Source organism: Juglans regia, chromosome 12, assembly GCF_001411555.2.
Source record: "Juglans regia cultivar Chandler chromosome 12, Walnut 2.0, whole genome shotgun sequence".
NCBI lineage: Eukaryota > Viridiplantae > Streptophyta > Magnoliopsida > Fagales > Juglandaceae > Juglans > Juglans regia.
This window is the reverse complement of record NC_049912.1, coordinates 24,187,344-24,202,615: the sequence shown is the minus strand read 5'-3', so window position 1 is coordinate 24,202,615 and position 15,272 is coordinate 24,187,344. Positions and strand designations below refer to the sequence as shown.

At 34.4% G+C, this 15,272-nt stretch overlaps 1 protein-coding gene across 1 annotated transcript; it reads left to right on the top strand.

The window, feature by feature from the left end:
- Positions 1 to 14,162: 14,162 nt before the first annotated feature.
- LOC108983513 (transcriptional regulator TAC1-like) lies at positions 14,163 to 14,926 on the top strand. Its single transcript, XM_018955160.2, has one exon. It carries the CDS (start codon positions 14,275 to 14,277, stop codon positions 14,842 to 14,844), a length of 570 nt encoding a protein of 189 aa, XP_018810705.1. The 5' UTR covers positions 14,163 to 14,274; the 3' UTR covers positions 14,845 to 14,926.
- The last annotated feature ends 346 nt before the right edge of the window (positions 14,927 to 15,272 follow it).

The following is a 15,272-nucleotide window of genomic DNA, read 5'->3' as shown; positions in this document are numbered from 1 at the left end:
TTTGGGTTATAGGGCGGACCGGGGGCTTAATTTCTTCTTTCCTCATGTTTTTATTGTTGGTTTGTGCATCTAATTGTTAGGTTAGCTAGCTATTCTATGACAACATAAACTTGGCTTGCATGCTAATTGCTTAGAATCACAGAAAGTAATACTTTCACTCGAGTGCCTCTCAGGTGATTTTTCTACGTAGCTGGAGTAATATTACTGGAGATCAAGTACGTACGTGTTTTTTTAATTAATATATAGAAGAAGATCATCATGAGTTTAAAGAAATACCATTAAATTAGGTTTTCGTGTCCGATCGATCTGGCTACGACGTCGCTTTGTAAGCAGCCAATTTATTATATAATTAAGGAGGTCTTATAAGAAGCTAGCATGCACCAATATTATTATGGTAGATAGAAATTAAGATTATATATAGACGTTGTCGTACGTGTACGAGTGAGATTGCACGATGATGCTTGCGTACGTGGATATATATGGTATTGATAAATAAATTAGTAAGTGCAAGCCCAAATAATCATATTAAATTACAAGGGAAAAAAGAAGAAGAAAGGAAACCAAATATGCTATTAGCTAGCTAGCCATGATATATAGCTTATCGCTCAACTAAATTAAATTGCAATTGCAGCATTAATATTTATAAATTAACTTTCTTCTTGCAATATTTCTGGTACCCATCTCATCTGAAAAACTTGATGAGTTGACCAAGAGGCCTGGCCGGCCGGCCGGCCGCCTAGGTTGGTTGTTTTAGCCATAACCAAGCAAACAATTACCAATCTAGCTAAAGGTGGATTTCTTAAAACAGCGCCCTCATTGCCATCGGTTAAGCCTAGGGAAAGCTAGCTTGTTTCCCTCATGGTCCTAGAAAACCACTAGATTGCTCCGTCGAAGCCTGATCATGAATATATATGACTTATGTTTTGCAATTTATAATATAATGATGAAATTAGCATATCATTAATTTCGTCACCAATTAAACCCCAACTTCTTTATAATGATTATTATAGAGCGCCTAATGCCATCATGTCATTTTCTAGTTTCTTCATAGCAGCCAACGTAAGAGAGAAACGCAAGTTAATTGACAACTCGAAAAAACCACCCAAAAGAGTACTTGCATGCTTGCAAGCCTTTGTGCCAACTAGTATGCAATTAATCATCAAGGTTTTCGTTGGAGATTGCAAACAAAGAGTATATGTTAGTTCACGGCACACTTGAAAAGATGATCGTTTCTGCTTTCAGAAAAGTATCCATCTTGTCCCAAGCCAACATATATATACATATATTTCATAAAGAAACATTTGCATAGTTATAGTACTACTGTCTCCTTGATATATAGTCAGTACAAAACACAAAAGTAGATCGAGAACAAATTGAAAACTTACATGGAGATACATGATATATTTAAGTAATCTTTATGATCATGATCCATGTCTGTGGTTAAACTATTAATTAAGAGTACTACCAATATGGTTGCCATATGTATGATACACGAGTGGGCCGAGACTGAATGCTTTTAGTTCCTCCCCTGAAATCTGATGATTTGCATGTTCGCGGCAATGCCTGGCCGTCAAACGCCATGATGGCTTTTCCTTAAATGGAACGAGACTTTTAAGTGAGTTCGAAGCATTTCAGAAAACTGAGAGACCCCAAACTCTTTTGTCTTTCCCACATAGCTAAGCAGTAGTACTTGCAAACCACTCCACTAGATCTACTCTCGCTAGCTACCAAATTGAATTAATTACTACCCAAAAAGACAGTACTACTGATTACATATATATAAATATAGGTACCATGCATTAGCCGCCGGTCGGCCGGACAGGGCTACTCGCGCGGCTACTGAACTTGAACCGGCAGGCGGGAAGAGAGAGGAGTGTGGCAACAGTGTGCATGGGGCCCCTTTCTGATTAGATGATCTAAGCTAATTTAGTAAATACTTAGCCTTTGAAATATATTCTAAACTTCTTATCTCACTTATGTTTATTAATGATCTACTGCATGCTTTCTTCGTGCGTGGAAAAGCATGCATCTAATCATGACTACGTGACAAAGAGTCCTACCGATATCGAAATCAACGAATTACAGCTAGCTAGGTCGTCGGTCCTTAATGTGAACTAAAAACTGTTTTTGAAAATTGTAATTTTCCAGTTCACATGCATGATAGAGACCGTGCCAGTACAAGAACACACCAAAGAGAAAAGAAAATGGTGTTTCATACTTCATATATGCATGAAGACTACGTACGTACGTGAATTAAAGAGTATGACACGGACAGCTGTTGGTTTTGAGAGGCCTCTGATTCTTTCATTTACAATATCGATGATCTCTTTTGGATTTTGTGAACAAAAGTTGGAATTAGAAACCATGGGATCAATCATGTTAGTTATATAGGTTGTACTGATCATGATAATGGGGTCCTCACACGTGGAGGGTGAAAATTGAGAGAAAGGAGGGGGAGACAATTGGGACGAAGGGGAAGGTGTGGAAGTGATATGTTTTGGTGTAAGATGGAATTAGAGAGAATATTGGAGGAGATAAATTCACATGCACTTCATTTCTTTATTCACTCATTCCGGCACCTTTGCTTCACAGCTTTCAGTTGATCGTGCTTGCTTAATTTGAACGACAATCGCGTACGTACGTACCCTGACATGCATCACATGGCTATGATTTTCATGTACGTACTTTCATTTACTTAGCAATATTATATAATGTTCATATGAATTTCTTTCGATGAAAAATAAAATAAATGAGTTAGGGTACTTACACGTGATGATGATAAAAAAAAAAGTACACACATGAGGCCCGACAATATTGCACAATAACCGTGCATGATACGACAGTAGTCTTCATTATATTATATATGTATATATATATATATATATATATATCTTAGAGTACATATATATTCAGAAGTAGCCATGTGAATTATTAACATCGATCCCTTTTATACAAAATGTGTAACGTGCATCGTAAATTACGAATAGAATTCAATGTACAGTACCCTAATTTATAACCAAGATTTACCATTAAGATATAAAGACTAAAAATGGGTCAGATATTAGTATATTATATATGTAAGTACTTAATAATAAGATCTTAATAAAAGAGATCGATGCACATTATATAAGCTTAATCAGCCAAACAGTACTGGGCGAGAGAGAGAGATTCTCACCGAATTAATTAGAGGCAGTAGGGATGAAGAACGCTAGCTGAAAGCTACGCAAGAATTTGAAAAAAAAAAAACTATGCCTTGGCAATGAATACCTTTTCTGGTTAATGTGGTCCATTTACAACATGAGCAGAGGGATCATATCTTAACATACAAAATAAATAATAAAAATTTACGTCTTCTCATCAGTTTAAATTTTAGGAATAAATGACGATTTCACTTGGTATCAGAATAAAGATCTTGAGTTCAAATCTTGACTCTATACTCTATCTTATTTAATTAAATATTTTACGTGTTGGGCCACCCATTGAGGGTAGGGGTGCTACCCGCCCCAACGGGCCGGTGGAGCCACCCCTCCCCCACCCTCCGCCCCCGCATGAGCGGGAGTGAAATTCTTCCTCGTACCCCACTCCCTGTCCAAAATCTATTTTTGGGTCACTTTGGACCCAGAATCCTTTTTTAGGCCACTTTAAGCCAATAATTTAACTAAAATAAATAAATATATTTAAAAATTGAAATATATATATATATATATAGATAGAACTATTAACAATATACTAAATTTCAACTATTAACTAATTAAGTAATAATCATCACTAAGGCACTAAGCTATTACAAATTACAATTTACAATTATACAAATTAAGATTTTAAGAGAACTAATAAATTATTACAATATTACAAACTCCTCTAAAAATATTATATATTACAAATTGTACTATTAACTATTGTAGCAACATTACACTTAATTGTAAATTAACAATTATAACTCATAACTTTTCAATTTGATCAATTTGGGATGGCGATATGGCAATGAGTTCACTGAGTGGTGAGTTGTGTCGACTGCTGTGAGACTGAAAATCAAGATCATAAAAGTTAATAAGTTATAAAACTTGAATTATTAATAAGTTAAGAATAAAACAAATTATAATTATAATGTTATAAAATGAAACAAAAATTAAAAAAATTAAAATACAAATATTAGAAGTACTATCCAAGATGAGATTGGGATTGAGCAATTGGAATTTGAGATGAAGATGAGGCAGATGAGCATAGATCGGTCATTAGGATTCGGCATATGTATATTGAGAATATTAAAGCTAAAAAACATACAATCAAAATAATTAGATACTAAAATATGATATAAAATTATAAATGCAAAAAATAAATAAATGACAAATTGTGCAAACCAAGGCAATGGTGGGTCCAATACAAAGTCATACTGCATCAGAGGTAGCTGTAGACACCGTCTCATGTATCATTATAACAATAAAATTTAAAATGAAATTAATGAATACCAATTAAATAAAAATAAATAAATTAATAAGAAATTAGAAAATAAAATTAAAATAAATACCAGATCCAGGCTGATTACCACTCTCCTCCTCGACGTCGGCCTCCTCATACTCAAAACCTCCACAGTGGTAGGAGCTAATGAACTTCGAAATGAATTCAATACATGTCATCCGGTGCTAAATGCCAACTCTGAGGCTACAATACTAACAGGGATGACCAAAAGACTGCAGGCTATCTCTCCAAGGATATGATACTTCACGACATTCACTTTCCACCAACTTAATATATTGAAGTCTAGTGAAAATGGTATAAGCTTCGCTGCTAAGTATCTATTTATCTTTAACTGAGCCTCTACAGAACTCCAGATGAAAGGGGTATGCTCAAACCTCTCACCCCAGTCCAATCTATGTCTTTTCCCACTATCGACTTCTTGAACCAGTGGGGGTAGGTGTAGGTGCCGCAATATTACCACCCCGCAGGACGGTAAACTCATCAAATAATCTACCAAAGGTTTCTCGAACCCTTGCTGCAATAAGTTTTGCCCATACTTGCCCGTACGCAAGGCCCAATCCAAATGTCATGCAATCCACCTTAAATTTCGGGTTAAGGATGACAGCTACATATACAAAAATATTAGCTTTAGTAAAATCTTCCCAATACTTGTCGTACTTGGACCTCATAACCAAAGCCATCTCTCGCAGCCTAATGTGACCACCCACAACTATATCATCTAATTCTTATTTTACCCTACATATTTGCTGACATAATTGATGGGATGTATGGTACAAAGTTCTAGATATCGTCTTGGTGATCTCATAAAAAAAACCTTAAAAACTCTACAAAAATATATATAATCTCTCAATCATCATCTACGGGTTTTTCCAATCTTCCGTGATCATCAAAATATTTAACATATTGGATGTCTTCATCACCCAATAGTGCAAATGCCAGCTTATATTCTTGGGCTACCTTCAACATAAAAAATGTAGAGTTTCATCGTGTATGCATATCAGTACAAAAGTCATTATTGGATGTTAGGCCCGCAGACCTCGAAACAACCTTGAATTTCTCCAACCTCAAAGGAGAAGATCTCACCCATCTCACAACAGTCCTAATCCGAGCAATCGAGTCATAAAGATCCTTTAAACCATCAATAACAAAAAGATTCAGAATATGTGCTGCAGATCTCACATGCTGACACTCACCACCTAAAATTGTCTTATTTGCCTCTTTAAGATAGATTTTCAGATGTCCCAATGCGACATCATTAGACGAGACATTATTAACTATGACTGTAAGAACTCGAGTCAACCCTCACTCCTTTATTGCGGCCTCCAAGGCCTTCCCAATTATCTCACCCTTATGATCAGTGATTTGACAAAATTTTATAATATGCAATGTCCAATTACAATCAACAAAATGCACAGTTAAAGACATATAATTAAAATTTTAGACTGATGTCCAAGTATCAGTGATAAGGCAAAAAAATTGACCAGCCAATTCACGCGTTAACTTCTTTTTTTTAGACCAAAAATATTTTTTTACATCATTTACCACAGTGTGGTGAGAAAGAATATTAAACATTGGTTTCAAGTAGTGAGCAAACGCTTGGAACCATTTCCCATCAACAACTTGAAAAGGTAGCTAGTCCATGATGACCATACAAGCTAAGTATCTTCTACACTCATCGGGATCATACTTAGTATACCCCTTCAAAATTGCACCCCTACTAGTCTCATCCGTTATTTTATGAAGTCCAATTTCTAATCCAATTTCTAACCTAAATTGGCTCTTCTCTTTTAATGATCTTAATATTAGACTTTTTTTACATTGCTCTTCTAAGTGCACATTTAATTGTGAGGTGCCTTATTTCCTATAGTGGCATCCATAGACTTTTCTACAATGGTTACACTTGGCTTGAGGGTTATTGGGGTCACCACTTTCTAGTTTGGTGAAATGAGGTCAAACTATAAAAGTAGGTTTCTTGTTGGACTTGGGGGCGGGGCAAGGTGCCGTAGGGGTAGGTGTTGGCCCTGTTGGGCCAGGGGTAGGGGTAGGAGTAGAAGTAGGAGTAAGGATAGGTGTAGGTGTAGGGGTAGGGTACCCTAAGCATGGAAAAAAGAGCTCACGCTAGAATCTGCTGGCATATCCATGAATTCAAACAAACAAGAAATCTAAAACTATAGCAAACATAGCAACATGTCAAACAATTAACATCCAAGCATTAACATATATATTGGAAGTTGGAAGATCAAACATCAAACATAAATTAGTGATTTTCATTCACCTGGTTTAAATTCTAACCCTTCATGTTGATAAAACAAAAAATAGGACGCATTAATTAAATATATTAATGATCAGATCTAATCCCACATTAATGTAAATCCTCAAAATTTAATTAATAGCTTAAAGTGTAAATTGATAATTTTGATAAAAAACTAAGAGAGTATTGATAGTAATTGGAATGTATAATATATATTTTTAACCTAAGATCAGTTTATTGCCATCAGTTTAATAGCTCAAAATTTAGTATTGATAGTAATTAGAATCCTAATCCGAAACCCTAAAATAATTTAGGATTTCGGAAAAAATGAAAAAATAAACCAATTAGTCACAGAGAGATTCACACACGAACACAATGTACACATTGTTCATCAATCATTCAAACCACATACACAATCAAGTCTCCACAGCGCACAATTTACAAAATTTCATCTTCCATCTCCGATTAAACCCCATCATTCATCCGATCTTCATTCTATAAAATAAATATCACAAAAAATTAAAGTAGAATTAGGGTTTCTTACCTTCGACGACGGAGATGAAGACGGAGTCACGGAAGGCTACTGCGACGGTGACGGCGACAGAGATGGAGATGCAGATTGCAGAACGTAAGCGACCAAGCGGCAACTCGCGAGAGAGAGAGAGAGAGAGAGAGAGAGAGAGAGAGAGAGAGAGAGAGAGAGAGAGAGACTGCAGGGTAGGGTAATCTCCGGGGGAATTCTAAACAAAAAATGAAATGACGTTGTTTTTCCATTGACAAAACAACGTCGTTTCGTTATTTGTATATTTTTTAAAAAAAAATCCAAGCATGAAACGAAGTCGTTTCATGCCTGGGTTATTTATATATATATATATACTTATATATATACATATATATATACATATATATATATACATATATATATATATATATACGGGGCGGGGGTCGCCCCGGGCCCCCACCTTGGAGGTCAATGCGGGCAGGGCCACCCGCCCCCTGCATCTGACGGATGGGGGGCGAAGTGGAAGCGGGGCGGGATAGGGCAACGGGGGTGGGGCCCCGCTGCCCACCCCTAATTGAGGGGAAGTCTAGCCCACACGTGATGATAAGTGTTAAGATATAAAATAAATAATAAAATCTATCTTTTCCCATCAGTTTAAGCTTTTGGGATAAATGGTGATTTCACGATCATATATATATACACACACATTGTAAGGGATTTCCCCTTCACTCATAAACCCACTGAGTGCTCGACTGAGAGTGATAGGATTCGCCCCAATACTCCAGGGCCCAAACTTGCCCACAAAACAAGTTGTCTGTAAAGAAAAGTAAATAGTGATGATTGATGGGACGAACAGGCGCACCCCGCTCTTGGGGACTTGTACAGGGCAGAACGAGAAAGACGAAAAATCTTTGATCTTCTGAAATGGAAACATCAAAGGACCATGAAACACACCAGCAAAGTAAAGCAAATTGGTGGAACCACGCCGTATTAATAATACAACTATCTGAGTAACACGTCAAATTAATGGAACCGTCACAGAGGCAGGCTGCATTAAAATGACTATGACAAAAGGAATAGTAAAAAGGACATGAGCTCCACAGGGCAAGCACGACCTGTCCCCCCCATACTCCCAATATAAATAGTAATTTCAGGTACGAAAAAGCTATTTGGTTTTTAGACTCTTTTATTATTTACAAACTTTTAAAATATTCTACTGACTTTGGCATTAGAAAATCTCCGGCCTTAAGGCTGCCCTCTCTCAGCTGCTTTCTTCTTTATTTTCACAAATCTAACTTTAAAGATCTGGGTTGTTAGAATCTGACTCAAAAGTATACGAAACCCGACATTTCCCATACGACTCGTTTCCTAACTTTGATAATTCTGTTTTATTTCAAGCAATAATCTCTTATTAATCGTGTGAATGTTTTGATCTAGATCCAATCTCTCCCTGCCCCCAAGGCTAAAGTTGCCCATGCGACTGTACCCTTTTCCTAACTTTAATTTGACCATTCTGTTTTAGGAAAAATGATGGATCCCTACCCACGTAGTTTACCCATTTTCCTTAAATGCTGTAAAATAAAAAATAAAAAAGACAAAATACTTTAACGATACAAAAGCTTGGTGACTTTTGTAAGCAGATGTAGCAGCACCCTTCTGTTTTATTTCATGCAATCATATCTATTAAGAAAAATGCTAGGAAATTCATTTTGGGCTCCCTATTTTTTTGTCCAATTGGGTTTATTTTTTTTTATTTTTTTTAATTTAATGATTGAGAAAATATTATATATTAATAATATTATATTTTTTTTTCTTTTTTTAAAAATATTTAAAAGTATTAAAAGAATAATGTGAAAAAAAAAACCAAAAATTCTTTTTTTTCACATAATTTTTTTTAACACTTTTAAATATTTCTTAAAAAAAATTATAATATTATTATATAATATTTTCTTAATCCCTAGGTCTAAAAAAATACTAATAAACCCGCAAAAAAAATGGGGAGCCCTAGCATCTCTCATCTATTAAGCGTCGTTTATGGTCTCTAGATAGTAGATCATCTCTCCAGTGACGAAGCCTGCAGGGGGCCTGCCCCCAAGGTTCTGTCGTCCATGCAACCCTTTAATATTGCAGGTATATTATTTACCATTTAATTATATTTCATACAATATTTTGATAGAAAGAAATATCGAATTTTAGGGAGATTTATTAGAAAAATAATATTTACTTTTAAACACATTTAAAACATAAGAAAAGATAAATAAGATATTTTTATTTGTAGTCATCATTAATATTCTCTAAAAATTTTGGGAAGATTAATTAGATTATAAATCACAATTATAAATTTTATGTTTGCTTAAACTTTATGTACACACTTTTTTAATTAAAACATTATATGATCTTTTTTGTTATAATTTTTGTGAAATGCCTATTTTATTTAGGTTTTAAATTTATTTTATATTTCTTACTCTTTAATCACTTTTTATTTATTTATTATCATTTTGTTACTGATGTTCGTAAAAAAATTCAATTGAACTTATTTATTCCAACTTAGAATATTATTTGGCCCCTTTAAAGTTATAATATTCTTGACTTCATCCTTGTCCCTACACATCTCTCGATTATCTCTAGATCATCTTTTATGTACGAAAGTTCATCTGGGCAGAGGTATTAAAAACCCGCCCCGGTCCGGAACCCGGGTTTTTGCACCCTCAAGCTAGCCTTCCGGCCGGCCTCCTGATCTACATATTCTTCCTTCTTTTTCTTTTCTTATGATCATGAATAGAAAGTAATGTCTCGTATTTTTAAGAAATATGTCATCTTATTAAATGCAGGAAAAATAAAGAAATTTTACCCGTGCATGCACAAGAGCTGAGATGCCGATATATACCCGATCAAAGAGTTGAGGTATAAGGCTAGAAAGGTGAAAGGTTAAAAAAAACCACCCAAAAAATAATTATGACATATTTTGGAAATTTGTAGGAAAGAGACCCACAAAGTTTGCAATCTAAATAAGTTATATATGTAGAACTGGGGAAGGTGACAAAACATGATTCCAATAAGTGCAATGCAATTAATTTGATCGATTCTAAGAGCATTCTCATTGGCTTGGCCAAATGAAGAAGTTGGTTAAAATTTACATAATTGATGTAAAAAATATCCCACATTGAATTGGGCGAATCTAAAATAATTTAGACTTTTATTACAGTAGTTGGCCAAATATGGAGAATCACAATTGATTCACCAAATATTAAAATACTAATTTCTCACTCCAAATAAAAATTAAAATATTAATTTATCACTCCAAGCAAAAATACTATTTGATTTGTAATTAAAAAATTTAGATATAATTTTAAATGAGTTTAACCAAATATTTTTTTTATTAGTATTAAATGACTTTTGAAAATATGATTTTTTAATATTAATTTAATTAGAGTATAATTATTATTAATATTTAATTGGTAGATATATAAAATGTGATAAAAATAAATTAAATAAAAAAATTATTAAATTAATAATATTTTATTATTATATAGAGAGTGAATTGATAATCTAATATGAGAGTTGAATTTAAATGAAATAGATAAATATAAAAAAATATAATACTGCTTAAATTTTAAAGATGAATTTGATTAAGCCAATAATGATACTCTATTTATCAGTACAACTGAGCTGACAGCAATTCTGGGCAGTCAAGATATGATCCCAGCAATGTCAGGCCTCCATGGTTTTCGGTCCGGCCCCAAGATTTTCAAACCGGCGTAATGAAGCCAACATGTACAAAGACGGGGGCGTAATTTTAGATTTGGGTGATCATCACAGACGTCGACGTTGTTTTCTGATAATGCTGTACGTAAGAGACTCGTAATTATGCTGTACATCAGTTCCTTTTTTTTATTTTTTGTCAATGATGACCTTATAATATGCCCATTTTCTTTCTAATGCTCATGCATGTTTTTTTTTCATTTTTTTTTAGCCGAACCCCTTTCTAGATTGGGCAGAAAGAAAATACTTGTGTGCTGAAAGCTAAACTCAATATGAAAGATGTTTATTATCTCTATTAATGCATGGTCGGCGAAAAAATTGTGATGGTCATGAGTAACTTTGGATCGAGATCGTTCAAATGCAACATTATATGTTCTTATTTGGTTAACTTTCATACCCATGTATGTACCGTGCCCACATCATGATATGGATTAAATAAATCATTGATTTTTTATTAATAAGATGTGACCCCGGCCTATAACTTATTTGTAATTTGCACCCAAACATCTAAACTATTAAGAATATAAAATAAATAATAAAATCTATATATTTTCATCAGTTTAAATTTTTAAAATAAGTGATGATTTTACATAATATCAGAATAGAAGTTTCGAGTTCGAACCTTGACTTTACATTTTATCCCATTTAATTAAATATTTCTTGTGTTAGGCCCATTTCTTGAGAGAGGGGTTGGCCTACACGTGAGGAGAGTGTTAAGAATATAATACAAATAATAAAATCTATATATTTTTCATCAACTTAAACTTTTAGGATAAATAATGATAATTTTACACAAATTATATATCTAGGGAGTATGTGTGTGTATATATATACCCATGAGTAAGGTTTTTACCAATTGAGCCATGTACTCCTAGATATTAATTGACCTAGCCATCAAATTTAACAACTCTAATGATTAAATGAGAATTTTGTTAATTGATGTTCGCAACACAAAAGAAATGATCATGGGTCGAGGGGAATAATATATTATCCAAGCCCCTCAATGCTTATTTGAGAAGTAAGATGAGATGAAAATTTTGTGAATAGTAGTAAGATATTTGTGAACAGTAATAAAATAGTTTAAGATGAGTACTTTTTGGGTTTTGGAAAATGATCAGAAAGAAAAAATTAAATAAAAATATTATAAGTTAAAATATTATTAGAATATAGTTTTATAATATTATTTTTGTTTAGGGATTCAAAAAAGTTAAATTATTTTTTAGTTTTTATTTAAAAGTTTGAGAAAGTTGTAATGATTAGTTTGAAAAAGTTGTAATGATTAGTTTGAAAGTATTTGTATTTAAATTATGTTTAAAAATGAGATAAAAATTTTGAGATGAAATCTATTTCCAAACAAGTCTTAATCCATAATATTTCTCTTTACTGAGCTGGGCCCATTTAATGGATCGGAATTTGGATATCCAGGAGTTTAATAGTCCAAGCTAGCCCAGTATAAACTACAGTCTCCTGGGACTATTTGGAAATTCTGATAACTGGGAATTGAATCATGCAAACATGATCAAATTGGTTGGACATAGGTTGGATCAAACCTCCTTAGGTTGGAAATTCTAATATTTGCACAGCACTCGATCAATCGGTCGAGTAGTAATTGTCATATTTGACGCCCTTCTTCCATTTGTACAAGTTTCTTTCTTTTCGTTTATAAATATAATATATATATATATATATCATAAATCTTGAAAACGGTAGCCGTCCCCTAGCTCCTATTAATTAATTAAGCACTCATGACACATATATATATATATAATATTATCTTAATTCAGATCACAATTAGGCCAAACAAAAAAGATTTGATGCCACCTAGCTAATTAAACGCGCTTTTTGCAGGGCCGCCTACAAGACGTACATATAATATGGTAGAGATTTTTCAGTTCAAAAAATAAAAACAATTAAAGGGTTACTTGCAATAGATTAATCCACTACAAAAAAAAATGAATTTTTGTGACTATTTAATTGCGGTGAAAAGATTATTTGTGATCAAAACAGATTTATTTTAACTGTAAATAGTCATTTCGCTAGAATTAACTGGTCACAAATAAATAATTTTCTTGTAGTGATCCAGTTATATACAGGGATAAAATGCTTAGCACAAAATTAAAAGATCAGTTAGTTTCATAAAGTACGTACTTGGGTAAAAGAACGAGTAGTTAGGCCTGCTCATTAAGGCAGGATCAATTTTTCCTTGTCCAGTCCGAAATCCGGATAACAGGATTCCGGTTATGGGTTCCGGCCGGTACTCGTATAGAAAAATCCGGATAACTTAATATGGAAGCCAATCGATCATAGATGGGGAAGTACACTAATTTTGTGTACATACATACATATATATATATATATATATCATGGTCAACGCGGTTAATTTATGGCTTCTGATTTTCTTGTTCACATTCATTTTTTAGCATCAACATCGCCTGATCTCTCAACTGCAAGAATTATTATCACATGTAAACGATGAAGATATATATATGGTGCATTCGTATATATATGGGGATGAAACCCCGCGATCCTAGTGCTAGCTAGCTAGCTACCTGCAGTAGCCAGACTAAATTTGGCAAGCCATATATGCAGTTTAAAACGTGGTTTCACATGTTTCTTTTTTCCACTATTTGACAAGATTCGAACCAATTGATCAACCTAACTCAATTCCTTCTCAGTACCCTTTACCATCCCATATATATATATATATATATATGCCTAATTATATATAATAGACTGGACCATGCATTTTTATGCCATGCTTGCTCTTAATGGCTAAGTCGCATGAACAATCTTGTATGCTGTATTAGAGCCTTGGAGATGGACAGTTCCAAAATAATAAAATGCACCAAGAAAACCTCTCAATGAGAATAAGTACATCATGTGCACAAATCAGATCCGAATCAAAGGTGAGAGAGAAATTAGAGAAAGATCGCCTAGGATAGCTCCATTACAGAGCCGGCTATAAGTGCAAAAAGTCGTCAAGCATACGCCAAAAACTCTCTTAATGTAAATCCAACAATAGTCACACTGGCAAAGCCAATGTCTTCTTATTGTCTCTATCTCACCTCCTTTGAAACCCTCTTCGGTCCTCTTCATAAAACCCTACTTTCCCCTCTCTTTTTGATCTCTCCCTCTCATCTCTAGCTAGCTAATTGCCGCCATCTCCTGATCAATTCTAATACAAACAGAAAGTACTGATCTTTGTCCGGGTGATTCGATCCAATCTGTACGTATCAGTATTTCTCCTTTCATTTCATAACAAGCTAGGTCTCTGATCAGCATGGAATCCGGCAAGCAAGGAGGCTCGGAGTCTTCAAGCGAAGAGAACGATGGAATAGATCAGCAAGTCAAAGATATTGACATGAGCAGTACCAAACGCTCTTACGAATGCTCCTTCTGCAAACGGGGCTTCACCAACGCGCAGGCCTTGGGAGGGCATATGAACATACACCGCAAAGATCGAGTCAAGGCGCCCAAGCAACACACAACCGGCCCTTCGTTTTCAAATAAATCGGACGAAGACAACATCCCTTCTATCATTTCAGTACCGGTTCCATGCGATCCATCAAACTATAACTTCCCAGCTAATTTTGAGGCGCAGAAGAACTCTCAAATGTACTTTCAGCCATCAGCATCAGGCTCTAGACACCCACAAGCAGCAACTTCCCGTCAGAGTGATTTGTCTGATTCGAGGTCCCAATCCTGGAGCATGAACCAGGAACTTTTGAGCGCAAATTTGAGCCTTCGAATTGGCCCCATGCATGCAGATCAGGAAGATAGAAGGAAGAGGGGAGTTAACAAAGCCGATGAAGTGGACTTGGAGCTTCGACTAGGTCATGATCCATATTGAAATTTACTGTTATTATCGGTGAAATAGTTAGCTAGCAAGATACATGCATGTATATATACCATACACAGCATATATTGTACAGTGGCGGGCTGACTTCTTTCTAAAGCTTACTAGCTACATGATTAAGACATGGGTTTCATGAAATTAATTACATAGATTATAGTTGAATTCCAATTTGTAAATATAAGGACGTACAACATATATATATATATGTATATATATTGAAAGTGAGGATTAACAGATCATCAACATGAAGACATATTGTTGTTCAAAGTTGCACGCACATGCAAAGAATGCAAGGGAAACTGGAGAAGAACTTTTTAGGTAATTATATACACTTAACTTGTATTTATTCTATGTAATCATGATGTTTTTAAGTTTTAATTGGCTGCTTGTAGGTTGAACTTAGGCATTCTTTTGATTATTTG

Coding starts and splice junctions, on each gene's coding strand:
- LOC108983513 (XM_018955160.2), top strand. CDS start 14,275: ATGGAATCCGGCAAGCAAGGAGGCTCGGAGTCTTCAAGCGAAGAGAAC.